Genomic DNA, 16,101 nt, shown 5'->3' with positions numbered 1-16,101 from the left:
TATAACATAGGTATATTAATCAATCAATGTTGACTTGGAAAATGTATAAACTTACTCTAGCCTGAGATTCGATTTGGGGTTTTTCCTGGATGTACTTATAGAACTTATCAAATCGAAATAGATTAACCTTCTAAGTCTTCATTCATTCATTTGTAAAAACACAGGAAAAACAGATATATAAGACGAGGTGGAGCTGGCTGTACATCCCCATTAATAACATACATATAAGCAATATACTATATACATACATACATACTTAATCTCAACTACCACGCCTCCTGCCGTCTCTTACAACTTCTTCAGCCTTGCAAATAGATAACTGTTTGATCTCTCCTCTATCCCCATCAAATGTCACAGATATTGAATTGATTTAATTAAATTGCATATCGCCAGACATCTATTCGAAATTCGAAAATATATGGAACATCATTAACTCCCGCTTGAATCATTCAATTTACCTAGATCAGTTTAGACAAAAGCGTTTAATCAATTCCAAAGATTTAGCTCAGCTCTTCTATGTCTCTCCCTTTCTCTCTCGCTCTTCCCCTTTTTATGGGTTTTTGCTCTTGAAAGTCTCAAGTGGATAAATATCGAGAATAAATGCGCTCGTCGAGCATATCTAGATGGCTCGGGGCAAACACTCGAAAAAGAAACACTTTATGAGGGACTTGGAGGGAGAGAGAGGCAGGTGAATGTAGAGGGCGAGATGGGAGAGCGAAGGGCACAGCGAGTTGACCTCAATCGTTATATAAAGCAATAAAGCTGCACAAATTGGCCAAGTTTGAATTTGTTCTTGATTTCATTTTAATTGTTTTCTAATTGCTTGACGACTTTCTAGCAGCGAGGCGTGGCAGGGGCGGCGAGGGGACCCAGTCGGGCTAACTCTTGGCCACGTGCCGGGCGTGCAGCTCATCAATATAGTATTTATATATAGAAGATATTGACCGGTTTAGCAGCTGACAAGGGGTTGGGTGTACATTATGACTGACTGTGTATGTGTGTGTGTGTGTGTGTGTGTGTGTGTGTGTGTGCCAAAAACTAGTCTACCAAAGCGCGCCACATGACACTGACCTCACCTACTAACGGAACCAGCAGCAGCAGCAGCAGCGGCAGCAGCAGCATGGGCAAACGAGGAGCAGACACACGATCTGCGAGTTGAACCCCAACCGGCTCAGCTTGGTTGAACTGACGAAAAAAACAAAAAAAAAAAATGCTGAAAAGAAAAGAAAACAAGTTTATCCACATCCCCAACAGACAGCGTCTCAAAGGCAGCCTCATGAACTTTGCGACGCCAGCTTTACTTTGCTTACTTTTTTTTCTCGTTTGTTTTTTTTTTTGGTGTCTGTTTTTTTTTTTTTTTATCAAACAATAACTGGCAGTGGCAGTGGACGTGCCACCTGAGCCGGGTTCCAGTTCCCAGTTCCCAGGCAGGGTGTGGGGGCGGGGCCGGTGCCAATGTGTGCCCGGCCTGGCCTGGCCTGGCCTGGCCTGGCCCGTTGTGGCTGAACCAGAAAGTCAGCATCAGCAACTTCTGGATTAGGTCAAGGATTGGCGGCACATGACTTGTAGCTGCTGCTGCTGCTGCTCTTGTTGTTGTTGTTGTTTGGAACTACCTACCTACCGGTACCTGTTCTAAAAAATCAAAACAACAAGTTGATGTTGCCTCTTGTTGTTTGTTTGTTTCGTTTCGTTTCGTTTCGGCGTTTCAAACATGTTTTGCTTTATTTTTGGTTGAGCTGAGATTCTGGAATTGAAACTGAAATCGAAATTGAAAATGAAACAACAACCGTTAAAGAGTTAAACAAACTGGACTATTCCATTCATAGTTGATGTTGTTGGCTCTGCCTCTGCTGCTGCCTCTGCCGCTGCCTCTGCTGCTGTTGCTAACTTTAATGCCGTTTTTACTGTAAACAAAACAAAACACAAATAAGCTAAGCGCTGCCCGCGTTGACGGCGCTGCCACTGCCAGCAGCGCTGCCGCTGCCGCTGCCTCTGCTGCTTCCTCTTCTTCTGCTTCCTCTTCTTCTTGCCACCTGTTGTTGTTGATGTGATGAGTTATGCAGTTACACGTTTGACATTTGCGAAGGAGTCAAACTAGTTCGACGGGCACGTGTGCACAGCTTTTGTTTGCCCGTCCCTCCAACAGCGCTCGCCCTGTCGCTCTCTCTCGCTCTCTCTCGCACTCCCTTTGGCATGCCGGCTAACCCCGCCTGGCCTCCCACTTGTTTCGTTACTGTTTCGTGTTTCTCTGTTTATGTTTGTTTGCATGTTTGTTCGCTTTTTGCAAAACGTTCAACTCAACAACAACAACAACAACTGAGACGACAACAACAACAACAACGCAGCGCATTATCGACTCATCGGGGAAACCACAAACATTTGAACCCGTTCCACATTCCGTTAACGTTTAGTTTAGTTTGTTATTTATATTTATTATGATTGTTTTTTTTTTTAGAAGGCACGATCCACCCGGTCAAACAGGCCCAGTTTTTTTTTTGTATATATAGAATATCTTTTAACTGAATGTAATTGTTTATTATTATAAATGAGATGAAATGGAAGCTTTATACTTAACTGAGTTGTTAGGGCCGAGCTTATAGGGATTATGAATGGACAGCAGCTAGGCAGAGCAAAGGAAGATGGAGCTGTGCGAGTTTGATAGAGCTCTAATTAAAGAAAATAGTATATATAGAAATATGTCTTATATATATAACATATTGATAGCAAAGATTAAGTATTTAAATTATTCAAGATAGATTCAATTGATTTTAAAATAATAATTTATAAAAATTATATGTGTATATAATTTTTTTTTTTTTAATTTTGGGTTTCATTTCAGCAAGAAACCTTAAAATTGGAACAAATATTATTCACATTTTGTAAATAAAAATTGTAATAGACTTGAGTGTGGCAATTGAAGCTTTCGTAATGCCAGAATATTTGTAATAAATAATCTTAGTAATTGCCCAATATATTTTATTTTGCAATTAGCGGGTTCTTCGTTCGTGGAATCGAATCACTAATACAAAGCAAAGCTGTTTGTTTTTTTTTTTTTATTCCATTTAAAATGTTTATTGTTGTGAGTCACAGTGCGAGCGACATTCCTGCTCTTATAAACCAAATAAATACATATTACTATATAGCACTGAACTTGCTCGGCGACAACTTGAAGGGCCAAATGGGCCTCTGAATAGAGATAGCATATGATAAAACAAATACTTTAAATATAATTTTGTTTTAAAAGTTATCTCTGAAATTTATGATTTTAAGATATTAAATATTTGTATTAGAATATTATTTTTGTTTATAAATTATTTACAAATTATTTAAAACTTATTTAAATTATTTAAATTATTTCAAAATTATTTAAATTAAAAAAAATATTTAAATTAAAAAAATTATTATTTTAATTTTTGTATTTCATTTTCTTTAATTGCATTATTTATTTATTATTATTATTTTAATTTTTGTTTTTAATTTTCTTTAATTGCAGTTAATTACAACGATAGAGGAGCTAGTTGTTATCCAAGTTCCTTAGTGCCATACAAGCAACAGCAATATTGAAACAGCAGCAACATCTACAACAACAACAGCAACAACAACAGTAACAGTAACAAGAACAGCAACAACAACAACAGCCACAACAAAAACATCTACAACAACAAGTGCCTTCATTCATAACGTGATAGTGATATTATTAATGTTTATATACTCGTAACAAACAAAGCTTGCCACCAACAACAACAACAACAACAACAACAAACAACCTGCAACATTTCGAATGCCTTCGCCATTTGCCAGCTGCAACAACAACAACAACAACAACGACAGCAACAACTCAAGTTCAAAGTTCAAAGTCTTCCACAAATTTGTTCAATAATTAATTTCGCCTAGAAAAAAAACAAACACACACACACATATATATATATATATACACTCCGATATATATATATATATATATATGATGTCCACATCCACGGCGACAACGAGCGTCATTACGTCCAACAACGATCTATCGCTCTCCGCCCACGCACACGCCCATCAGCAACACAGCCACGCCCACGGCCATACGCACACACACTCGCTGCATCCACACACGCACACACACACACATCGCCTGGGCGTCGTTGGGGGCGTGGGCGTCGGCGTCGGCGTTATCGGCGGCGTCGGTGTAGTGGGTGGCCATCTGAGCGACGCCTCCCTCTCGCCCATCCAGCAGGGCGCCAACATCGTAGCCAGCAGCAACAGTTCGCCCCTGGGCCAAAACGGTGTGCCGCTCCTAACCACAATGCATCGATCCCCGGACAGTCCGCAGCCAGAGCTGGCGACCATGACGAACGTGAATGTCCTCGATCTGCACACAGATTCGGCCAAGCTGTATGACAAGGAGGCCGTGTTCATCTATGAGACGCCCAAGGTGGTGATGCCGCCGGACGGCGGTACCGGCGGTGGCAACGGTGGCGCTGGTGGCGGCTCGAATGGCGGCCATGACGATGGCCAGGTGATAGATGCACGCATTGCGGCACAAATGAGCTCACAGCATCAACAGCAACAGCAGCAACAGCAACAACAACAGCAGCAACAGCAACAACAACAACAGCAGCCAACGGAGCATCAGCCGCTGGCCAAGATCGAATTCGATGAGAATCAAATCATACGCGTTGTCGGTCCCAATGGCGAGCAGCAGCAGATCATCTCGCGAGAGATCATCAATGGCGAGCATCACATTCTCTCCAGAAACGAGGCGGGCGAGCACATACTCACGCGCATCGTTAGCGATCCCTCGAAGCTGATGCCCAACGACAATGCGGTGGCCACCGCCATGTACAACCAGGCCCAGAAGCTGAACAACGACCATCAGGCCGTCTATCAGACCTCACCCCTGCCCCTGGATGCCTCGGTGCTGCACTATGGCAACGATAATGTGATCAAAACGGAGGCTGAGATCTACGAGGATCACAAGAAGCATGCCGCCGGCGGTGGCTCCATCATCTACACCACATCCGATCCGAATGGCGTCAATGTGAATGTCAAGCAGCTGCCGCATCTGTCGGGCGTGCCACAGAAACTGGATCCGGAGCTGTATCAGCCGGACAAGCACATCGATTTGATCTACAACGATGGCAGCAAGACTGTCATCTACTCCACCAGCGATCAGAAGGGACTCGAGATCTATTCGGGCGGTGACATTGGCAGCCTCGTCTCCGACGGCCAGGTGGTGGTGCAGGCGGGTCTGCCCTATGCCACAACCACCAGCGGCACCGGACAACCCGTCTACATAGTCGCCGATGTCGAGGAACATTTACAGGGGTGAGTAAAGCCCTTAAACTAGTATTGTACGAATAGATATAAATGTATCTTTAGCTTCGGTATAAATGTATCTCAGAGATCTTTGAAAGATATTTTGGAGACTGAAAGTCATCTATTGGAATCTAAGCTAGATTTTAGAATATATTTAAGAGTTTATACATATAGATTTAATATAAATAGATCTTGGGTATTAGGATTTCTTAAGTAAAACAATTTGGTTGATCCTAAGGAATTTTCTGCTGGTTCTTTTCGTTACTTGAATGTATACCCTATGCTCACTGTTCCCTAGTTGGCTTATGAGCAGTATTGAAACACTTATTGAACTCAGGAATGTACCTGAATTCTTTTTCTATGAAACATCTAAATTGTAGCTTCTCATAATAGGATAATATAAATTATATAATTATAAAAGATATATTTGTTGCCCATTCAATAGTTCAAGCTTCAAATTTGATATATCATACGATATACATATATATTTTTCGCTTGTTAATAGATTTTGCTATCATTTTTTAATTTCTGCCAATTTTCTATAATTTTCTGTGATTATCTAAAGCATTTTATTGCATCGCTTCGTCATCGCTTGCAAATTGAGTCAATGAAAGGAAGAGTGCTGGAAAATCCATCAATTATAAGCTGACTAATGATACAATATCAATTAGCGGTGGTTATAGACATGTGCTGGTGGTTATAGACATTGCTGGATTTCTTGGCAATAGAGATCGAAACAGAGATAGATATTGATTTTTATTATTATCTTATATATAATGATAAAGGGCTTGCAAACTAGATATAGACATGTAAATATATGCTTCTATATTCTATTATATATATATATTATATTATATATATATTATATTATATTATATTATATTATATATTCACATATATATGAATTCAGTTTGCAGATAACTCAAAGATCTCTTTAATGTTAAAGCTGATATATTATGCTATTTTACAAAGATTTCTGAGGGATTTTAGCCCACATATTCCCTTTATAATACTCTTAGAGATTCTTCTATATTCAGATATCATTTAAGGCATTTACAATTAACCAGATCATTCATTTTCAATTGCTGTCAATCGTTATCGATATCGTTGTAATCGATTGCTGATCGATTGTGCCTTTTAGATTTTGTTAATTTGTTAATTAAGCTTGTTGCTTTTTCCATGTGCCAAGGCCCACATCTTATCATAAATCTTGGCTAATTGTCGCACATACTTGGACCTTGCAGCAGCAGCAACAGCTGCAACAGCTGCGCCATCAGCACCAACAACAGCACCAACAGCAACAACTTCATTGACAACAGTTGTTGGTGGCATCGAAACGTCCTTTTGGCTTACAAAATGTTGCATCATTTGCATTTCTCATGCATTTGAATTAACCGCTGTCCGTTTTACTGTTAATTATTGCGATAGGCAACAAACACTAACAAGAGCAACAGGCAACAGCAACAGCAGCAGCAGCAACAACAACTGGCTGCAACGCCAGCGCAATTCCCCCTATTTTAGCCATGGCCCGAAACATTTCGCTGGCAATCCTCAGACCCCATTCCCAAGGCGAATGACAGCTTCCGTTGTAACTGTTTCTACTATACGTTATTGCAACAACAACAACAGCAACAGCAACAACAGCAACAACAGCAGCCACATCTGTGGCATTTGGCGTGCATCGAATCTGCAAGTAGGCGAGAGGCTAATAATACAGAGCCAAAGAGTCAGCCGCAGCCTCCACGCGGATGTGCCAAAGCCTCAACCTCGGCAACAGCGCCTGGCAATTCATTTTAGAGCAACAGCCGCGGCAGCAGCAACAGCAACAGCAGCAGCCGCCATCATCATCATCATGGTCGTCGTCGTCGCGCTTTTGGTATGCGCAAGTAATAAAAATTTGAATATAAATTAATCTAATAGAGAACCGTTACGGCTCGAATGTGCGCCGTGTGGTAAGCACCTCGAGCAAGGTGCTGCCCGCTGCCTGCTGCCAGTTGGCTGCAACACCAACTAAGTCATCGTCATCTGCATCTGCATGCCGCTTCGTTGTCTCCTCCTGCTGCTCCTCCTTCTTCCTCTTCCTTCTTCAACATCTTCTTGTTCTTGCTTCTAATGCCACGTCGATGGTCATCCTGTTATAGCGGAGGCTGCGATACGTTGTTGCTGCCGTTGCCGTTGCTGCCGTTGCTGTTGCTGTTGCTGCTCCAGCACACCATGCATGTTGCATGCACGCCAAGGTCCATAAATAACGACAAAATTGCGTTTCCGCATATGGACGCTGGCCGGGACAAGGTGGACACCCTGGACTTTTGTTGGACTCGGCAGACGCCTCTGACGTTTGGCATGCTGTTTGACCAACGCGCGCTGGCCCCAAAGACGTTGATGGCGATGCCACGTCGCGCCTCTGCGCTGCCTCGCTGCCCCGCTGCCTCGTTGCATTCTAACAAATGCGCCACATTGACCACATCGGCTGGCACAACCTCTGCCACAGCTCCAGCCTCCATCGCAGCTCCATCTCAATCGGCTTGCGTGTTGGTGTTCGCCTCGCATGTTGTACAGTTGGTTTTAGCCTTCCCTGATATGTGGTCGGCTGCATTGCCAACAGTTCTTTCTTTCTCTCATTCTCTTTCTCTTTGTCTCCTGCCTCTCATCTCTAGTTGGGACAGTTTTGGCGTATTGTGGTTGCCTAAATTCAGTACCCCATGCCTGAAAGTGTGCCTACAGGGTATATTAGTGCAAGTGTCATTTGGTTTCTCCCTCAATTATGTCTGAGTTTAACAAATTTGATGCTATGCATACCCTGTAATGTATCAAATTTGTATTTTATGCTCTGATCATCGTTTTATATATTATTCATAGATTTATTTTGATAGATTTCAAGTAACAACCTATAACAGGATATCAATTAGTCAATATGATCTGTCTAACATGTATATTTCAGCATTCCCTATGCTCTATTACAGTAAAATGGGTAGACTTCCAAGACGTTTATAGGGTATCTCACAGTCGATTTCAGTTTATAGCTTATTCAAGAGTTAGTATTAGCTGGAAAAGTCAAATATAAGTTAAAGATTTGAAAATTACTGAAGAATTTGAATAAAGCATGAAGTACAGGGTATCTGTTAGTCGAAATTCATTTTCATCATTTTATTTTTATGTATAAACATATATACTGAACTTATGCTATACTTTTATGTAGTGAAAATCCAATTAATAATTTTTTATAGGGTATGTCTAAGTCAAACCCAATGATTTATATCCGCCAATATCCATAATTAATAAATATAATCACTATTTGTCCTATTGATGCTTGGACCGAAGTTTGCTCGCGCATTAAAGGGTATCTGCTCGTCGCCCTTGCTGATTGCTTTGCTTTTAAATTGACATTAAGCCATCTGCGTGTGACCTTTGTTGTTGTCGCTGTTGACGCTCACTGCATTAACTGCAAATCCTTCGCCTGTCGTACCTTTCCATGTCCTACGGACCCTTTTGCCATGGATCGCATAAATAAGCTGCTTACAAGCGACTACACTGTGCAGCAAAGTTAAGCTCTCGCTTCCCCTCCGTTCGCGTTAATCTTGGAGCTTTGCAAGCTTGATGAAATGTCAAGGCATTGGGATGAAAGCTTCAACGATCGCCAGCGCCAACGCCAGCGCCAGCGCCAGCGGCATTTATTACCCACATTATTCGGTTGAGTGCGAAGCAATGCACGATTATAAAGAAACATTGAATGGTTTTATTTATTGCTTAGACGCTATAAAAAATATATACAAACGACAACAACAACAAAAACCAACACGATTTAACGGCTATTGCATTTTCATTAAAAGCATCTTGTGCAACAAGGCAGTCAGTCCATCAGTCCATCCGTCTATCCGTTCGTCAGTCCCATAGGTGGGCATCAAACATAATATCCATCATTTATGTCTGTCTCAAAGACGATTTTACAATTCAATTAACGATCTAATTCAAAGTTCAGTGCTCGACGGCCCGGATCACCTGCCGTGCCGTGAGAGAGTATAAAGTTCATTTGAAATAAAAGCTTCTCAGAGCGCAACTGTTAGGGTTTCTTTAACTGGGAACAGTTAGGCAAAACTGTAAGTAAAAACTGTTCCCAGCTGTCATAGAAGCTGTTAACAGCTTGCTGCATATATAAATATGGTGCTCCTTTCACAAGATTAAATTAAACTGTTCTCAGTCTTCTGTTCTCACGTTCAAACTGTTCTCTATAATAAGAGAATAGTTTCTTTGCATTACTTTTGTTCTAGTTTCACACTCAAACTGTTCTCTATAATAGAGAAATTTCTTTGTATTACTTTTTATATACTTTCAATAGATCTACCTAGCCTGTTCTTGCTTTTCTGTTCTCATGTCCCATCTGTTCCCATTTCTCTGCTTTTTGAAGAGCAAAACTGTTCCCAGCTCTCATAGAAGTTAACAGCTTGCTGTATATACAATATATATTTCATGCTCCTTTTACAAGAGTAAACTAAACTGTTCTCAGTATTCTGTTCACACATTCAAACTGTTCTCTATAATAAGAGAAAAGTTTCTTTGCATTACTTTTGTTATAGTTTCAGCAGAGTAAACTAAACTGTTCATCCTTTTCACTTCTCATGTCCCATCTGTTCCCATTTCTCTGCTTTTTGAAAATCAAACTAAACTGTTCTCAGCATTCTGTTCTCACACTCAAAGTGTTCCCTATAATAAGAGAATAGTTCCCTTCTATTAATTTAGCTCGTGGTCTTGGAGGAGTAAACTAAGCTGATCTCTATTCCCACATGTAAGCTCCATTAGCTTTCCTTTTGTTCTTTTGTTGTGCAGTGTATTTTAATTTGTCATGCGGAAACCACAGAAAATTGTGTTAAAATGAATTGCACTTTATGAAATTTCCATATACTCGTACATACATAAGGATGCCCTTCATGATAGCCTTCCTTGTGGGGCGTTCGCGGTCATACACTCACACGCACACACACACACGCTCACACACACAGTGTGTGTCCGACAGGCACACCTCATTTATTTACTTACTTTCACTTTAGTGTTCATATTAAATTTCCGAACTGCAAAACATATTTTTTGCCAGATATTTTATTTTAGCATTTTTTTTCTTTCTTGTTCCCCTCCACATTTTTTATTCAATTTTTATTTTTATTTTATTTTAATACGACATTTTAGTCACGATAAAAAAGTGTCTGTGTGTGCATGTGTGTGTGTGTACAGTGCTGGCCAGCAAATTGTCGACACCTTTAGAGGGTAAACAGTGACTGTCTTTAATTATATTTGAGCCGTAAGCGCATTTATTATTGCATTGTGTTTTGTTATAGGCTTTGACTTTGCCCCTAACTACCCTCGATTGACAATATTTCAGTGGGCTTATTGTTTACACACACACACACACACGCACACACACACTTGAACAGCCATCGGAAACGTAAATGGAGCATTTATATTTGATTGGTTGCATTGTAGGCAATATTAGCTTAGGCAAATGCTTTGTCATGCAGCTTTCAAGTGCATTAAAAGCTTGCCGATGACTTTGAGCCTAAAAGCTCACTGCATTGTTATCAAATCTTAAGCAGATTTCATTAAGATGGGATAGATAAAACATATATGTATATCCTCTATTTGGAGGCTTGTTATGACATTATATATAATTTGTAAAATTTTATTTACTAATACACAATTAAGCTGCAAATCGGATTTATAAATTCGCAAAGCTAATGCTTTTCTTTAGCTATCGTAAAATGTGTTGTGAAAGCAGGTATTAAAGTTAATGTTGCCTTAAAACTAAAAGCTTAGAGCTCATACATTTCGAGAGCTTTTTATGTAAAAAACTTGCAATTAAACTTCTTTTAATCTATGTTTAGATTTGCATAGCTGTTAAACTTTTTTATGACTATTCCGTTTCAATTAATGCTATTATATAGCTATGTTATAGGTCAAAGCTTTAAAGCTTGCCATTAAACGTAATTTGAATATTACAATGAAAGCTAAATTTTCATTTGTACGAAAGTTTCGTATTCTCGAAATTATTATTATTATTATTATTGAATCACTAAATATTGAGAAAATAATAGCAAACATATTAATGATCAAGCTTTTGAGCTTTGTAATACAATAAATTGAAAGCTTTCAATTAAGCTGAGCCGCTGAACGCTGGACTGTAAGGGCAACAGAGCTTCGGTGTGTAGCCCTTGTCGCTGTCGCTTGTGTCTGTTGTCTTTGTTTTTGTTTTTGATTTTGCTTTTTTTTTCTCGTCTCGATATTTTATTATTATTATTATTAATATTAAAGGTGCAACAGCGTTTGGACATTTTGATACAAAAACAAACCTGTTCACCTGCGCAGTCTACCTGCAGCAGAGCAGCAGTCGCAGCGCAGCAATCGCAGCAGCAGCAACAACAACAATGATGTCGAGCGAGACAAGAAGAAACATGTTAACACAATTCAACGTCGTACGCTTTCGACTGTCGTTTGTCGTCAGTTGTTGTTGTTGTTGTCTCTGCTGCTGCTGCTGCTGTTGCTGCTGCTGGTATACTCCACTTCTCCACCACTTCTAGCACCTCTACACTTCTCCACATCTCTAGATCTCCACATGTACTCTGTGAATTGGCGCTACAAGTTTATCGAACGCTCAAAGTGGTTTTCAGTTGATATCGAAAAGCCACAAGGTCGACAACAGCATCAAGTTTATATATGTAGTATATACAAATTGTTGTTGTTATATTTATATATGTACATACATGAGTGTTATATATGTATGTATATTCTTTTTGGCCGAATATAACTGTGCGAATGCGTATCAGTGCCCGAGCTTAACTCGCAACGTAGCAAACGCCGCGGCGCGCAAAGATAAAGAAATATAAAAACAAAAAAAAACGCAGCAAAAAAGGAAGAGAAAAACGCAAAAAAAGCTCACTTCAAGAACAGTAATACCAACAACAACAATGTGCTTCAATTGTAGTTTCAATTACATTGCCAAACGGTCGACATGAGCTGTGGACGCAGTCGCAGAAGCAGAAGCAGCAGCAGCAGCAGAGCTACGTATAACAGCTGCATGCGCAGGCACGCGCGCGCGCCTTTTTCGAACAGTTCGGAGCACTTGTGCGATTGTTAACGGTATTCGTTTAACGGCTGCACATGATGCAGGATGCCAGCAGCAGCTATGCGATATCCTATACAGACTGGATAGCCGAGTCACGGTAGTTGCAGCAGCAGCAGCAGCAGCAGCGACAACAGCTGACGGCGTTCAAGTGCGGGAGTCCAACCAGCCACCCCCTCCAACACTGTTATAATGTCAGCGTGTGTGTGTGTGTATTTGTGCAACTTTGTAATGTGCTGTAACATTTGCTGTATGAAAAGCTCTTAAGCTAAAAAGCTTTTAATGCGTTCGTTCATTCATTTCGAATGTCGCGCAGGCGCTCGCTCTCTCCCGCTCCCTCTCACTATCTCGCTCGTATGCTTTGCATCTTTTTCAATATGGCCGCTGCGTTATGCGTTCGCTGCTGCTGCGCTGTGGCAGCGGCGACGACGGCGGCGGCTGTGGCTGCTGTTATTGTTTTTGTTGTTTCGTTTTTGGTTTTTATGTCTTTGCTGTAGCTGTTGATAATATTGTAGTAATTAATGCGATACGAATAAGAAATTTATAGCCCCCACGCCCGAAAAAACCAAAAATGAAAGAAACAAAATTCAAAAATAAAATAAACGCTGGCGGCTTCGCTTTAGCCACGCTCGACCCATCGACATTTTATAGAAAGAGATGGAGAGAGGGAGAGGGAGATAGAGTCTGCCGCGCTCTCGCTCTCCATTTGCATAAAAGATGAGCATGTAAATGCTACAAATGCTTCGGCGTCGCTGAGTTTTCCCAATTGGAACAGCTGGGCATCGCTTTGAATCAAATCGAATCAGACGCAGCGCAGACGCAATACAAATTTCTCACACTCAACCCATGGCCATGGTCAGGCGCAAAAGGATGCGCGCTCGGGCATTAATGGACCTCGGGGATCGCCACGGTTATCCGTTTGGCTGTACAGAAATGCGCAGCGAACAGGGGACAATCGGGGTGGACATAGAACCCAAAGGATTTGTTGTTCTTATCAAGGACCAGGCGGGGGGTTGAAATGAAACGGAATGAACATGCATTAACAAACAACACCAAATTGAAGTAAATGGAAAAGTTTACCTGGTCCAGGATTGATATATTTATGCAAATCAGATGCGTTGTCTCCGCTGCCCAGAAGGGGTTGTTGCCCTAGCCGAGTGTCCTCAGCGCCGGACACACCACGACGCTGAGCTGCTGAGACGCTGAGCGATCGTACAAGAAAGAGGTGCGATGTCCAACGTTGAGAAACAATGACAAAACAACAATAATTGTGTGGCCTCTAGCCGTAGCAGAGCCCATTCTCTCCTGCTTAACGTCATTCGACCGTATCAAATGCTGAAGACGGCCCATGTGAATCCCGGCCAGCCCGAAATGATGAATCCTTTTTCTTCATTTCGTTTTTTTTCTCGGCTTGCTTAAAGGCCAGAGCTGAAAGCATTATGCAAATTAGCGCTTTGTCAGGAAGCAAAGGGACGCTGTCCGAGCTGCTTGGGCCATTGTCTACGTGCTCGAGTCTCCTTCTGGGCCCTGCCACAAATATCAATTATGATCTAACGGTCGCGTCTCGGATGCGTCCAGCAGCAGCAGTAGCAGCTGCTGCACTAGCACTGAATCCGGTTTTATGCTACTTTTTTGTCCGCCAAGACATTTTAAGCTGGACACCTTGTCTTACCTAGGGCTGCGCTGGGCTGGGCTGGGCTGGGTTCGGCTGAGCCTGCCCCTGGGCTGCCACTTCCCAGGCATTTTGATACCACAGCGCCCAGCCTACGTTACGGCCCCTTTTCTTTTTTTCTGTTTTTTTTTTTTTTGGCAAAGCTAAAGCTTTCAGGTGTTAATGCGCTGCATGTGAATCCACAGGGTTGCCGTCTATTAGGGTTGCCCCTGCCTCCAAGTCCTGCCGCATGCGTTTGCCAAAAACTCAAACTTTTTTTTTCGCTACTTGTTGCCGGCCACTGCCGCCCCGTTGGGCCTGCTAATGAAGTGTTTGGCTGTTGCAGAAATACATAAAAAAAACACATATATATATATATATTTATAACACAATACCTGCACTTAAAATTCTTCCATTTGCCATGGGAACTGAGTAATTAGCGGACCACTTGCGGCGATTCCTTGCCGATTCCTTTGGCCGTCGCTCAAGTGTTGAAGAAAGAGAGTTGACGCCGCTTTCAATTGTTATTGTTGTAGTCATTGTTGTAGTCATTGTTGTTGTTGTTGGCTCGCATTTTTAACAGCATTCATCTAATCGCGCTAATAGCGCTAAACAAATCAATTCGTCTATAAAAAAATTGAGAAAAAAAAAGCTAAAAGCTGCCGCAAGAGAGTTACAGCAGGCACACACACACACACGCACACTCGCACACCTGGCCAAAAGAAAGAAAAAAAAACAATATAATCAAATGTGTTATGTAAATAAATGCTAATGGGGCTCGCTCGACTGGCTAACTGCACGCACCTGAACGCCGCCAAAGCTCAGCTCCAATGCTGCTCTCCCTTTACGTGTTTCGTCTTTTGATTAACCCAAACCAACCCAACCCTACCTGTTAGACGCAGCAGCTACAGCCTAGACGCGCAGCATCAACAGCAGCAGCAGCAGCAGCAGCAGCAGCAACTCCATCATCATCATCATCAGCAGCAGCAGCAGCAGCAGCAGCAGCAATTGCAGCAACATTTGCCACAACATCTACCTCAGCATCATTATGGCAGCCAATCCCCATCGCGTTACTATGAGCCGCCCAAGCAGGAGCAGCAGCAGCAGCAGCAGCAGCAGCTGCAACACCTGCCGCTCACTGCCGCTGGGCTAATGCAATCGGTGGCAGATGAGATACAATTGAGCGAACAGCAGCAGGCAACACCGCCGCCCCCAGCAACAGCAACGACAGCAGCAACAGTTGCAGCAGCCAGCGATGCTAACGGCGCCCCCACCTCCTCCTCCTCCTCCTCATCGTATGCTGTCTACAGCTACTACAGAGATGTCGATGCTGAGCAGCACAACAACAGATCACAACAACAACAGCAACAACAACAGCAACAACAACAGCAACTTGTGTGGAGGTAAGCCACTCCCCCTGCCCCTGCTCTCGACCATTGCCCGCTCCTGCTCTCAGCCAGCTCCAATTTGGGTTGCCCGCGCTCCACATCGGCGCGTGTGTGTGTGTGTTCCTTCTCGAACTTCGTGGAAATTGGCGTCGGCACGTAGCCAGCGGCACTTCCGAAAAAAAATCAAGTTATGAAATTCTGTTTGTGCGGCTTCTGTGCTGCTTTTCTTCCTCTTCTCTGCTGCTTCCTCTTCGGCTTCTATTTAGACTTGCGCTGTGACACAGACCATTCCATGATCTAACCAAGTCCAGCTCCATTCGCTATGGCCCGCAGTTTGTCTTCTTCTTCATTTCTTATAGGATTTTTATAGCAACGCTTTATGGAAATTATGATCTTTAATTTTATTTGATAATCTTTTATTGATTTTGTTGTTGTTGCTATTGTTTTTTTTTACGGTTTCGTATTGATTCAACATTTGCATTAATAACTTTATTTTGATCAATTTTGCATTAATTTAAAATAATTCACTTGTTTCGTTTCGTTCCACTCGATTTTTGTTTTCAAGGCGTTTCCTCTCCTTTATGATATTTCTTTGTTTAAACAATTTACCCATCTATATTATTCTTGCGAGCTCTTTTATTGTGCATTTCGTT

The 16,101-nt window shown here is 41.9% G+C and overlaps 1 protein-coding gene across 11 annotated transcripts in view; it reads left to right on the top strand.

Annotated features, from left to right (window-relative positions):
- The window catches only part of grh (grainy head), a 52,909-nt gene that overhangs the window by 6,079 nt on the left and 30,729 nt on the right, over positions 1-16,101 (top strand). For 8 of the 11 annotated variants that reach the window (XM_089261712.1, XM_089261711.1, XM_089261714.1 and 5 more), the window contains exon 2: positions 3,494-5,310. In XM_089261712.1, the coding sequence (XP_089117838.1) occupies positions 3,962-5,310 (1,349 nt within the window). In that variant the 5' untranslated portion in view covers positions 3,494-3,961. Of the gene's footprint in view, positions 1-3,493; positions 5,311-12,072; positions 12,510-14,956; positions 15,464-16,101 lie in introns of those variants that run through there. The other 3 variants (XM_089261710.1, XM_030384742.2, XM_030384745.2) reach the window with 3 other exon arrangements.

This window comes from Drosophila navojoa, chromosome 5, assembly GCF_054131105.1.
Source record: "Drosophila navojoa isolate 15081-1374.11 chromosome 5, UAZ_NAV_1.0, whole genome shotgun sequence".
NCBI lineage: Eukaryota > Metazoa > Arthropoda > Insecta > Diptera > Drosophilidae > Drosophila > Drosophila navojoa.
Note: the sequence above shows the minus strand (reverse complement) of the source record. Positions and strands in the feature narration are given on the sequence as shown.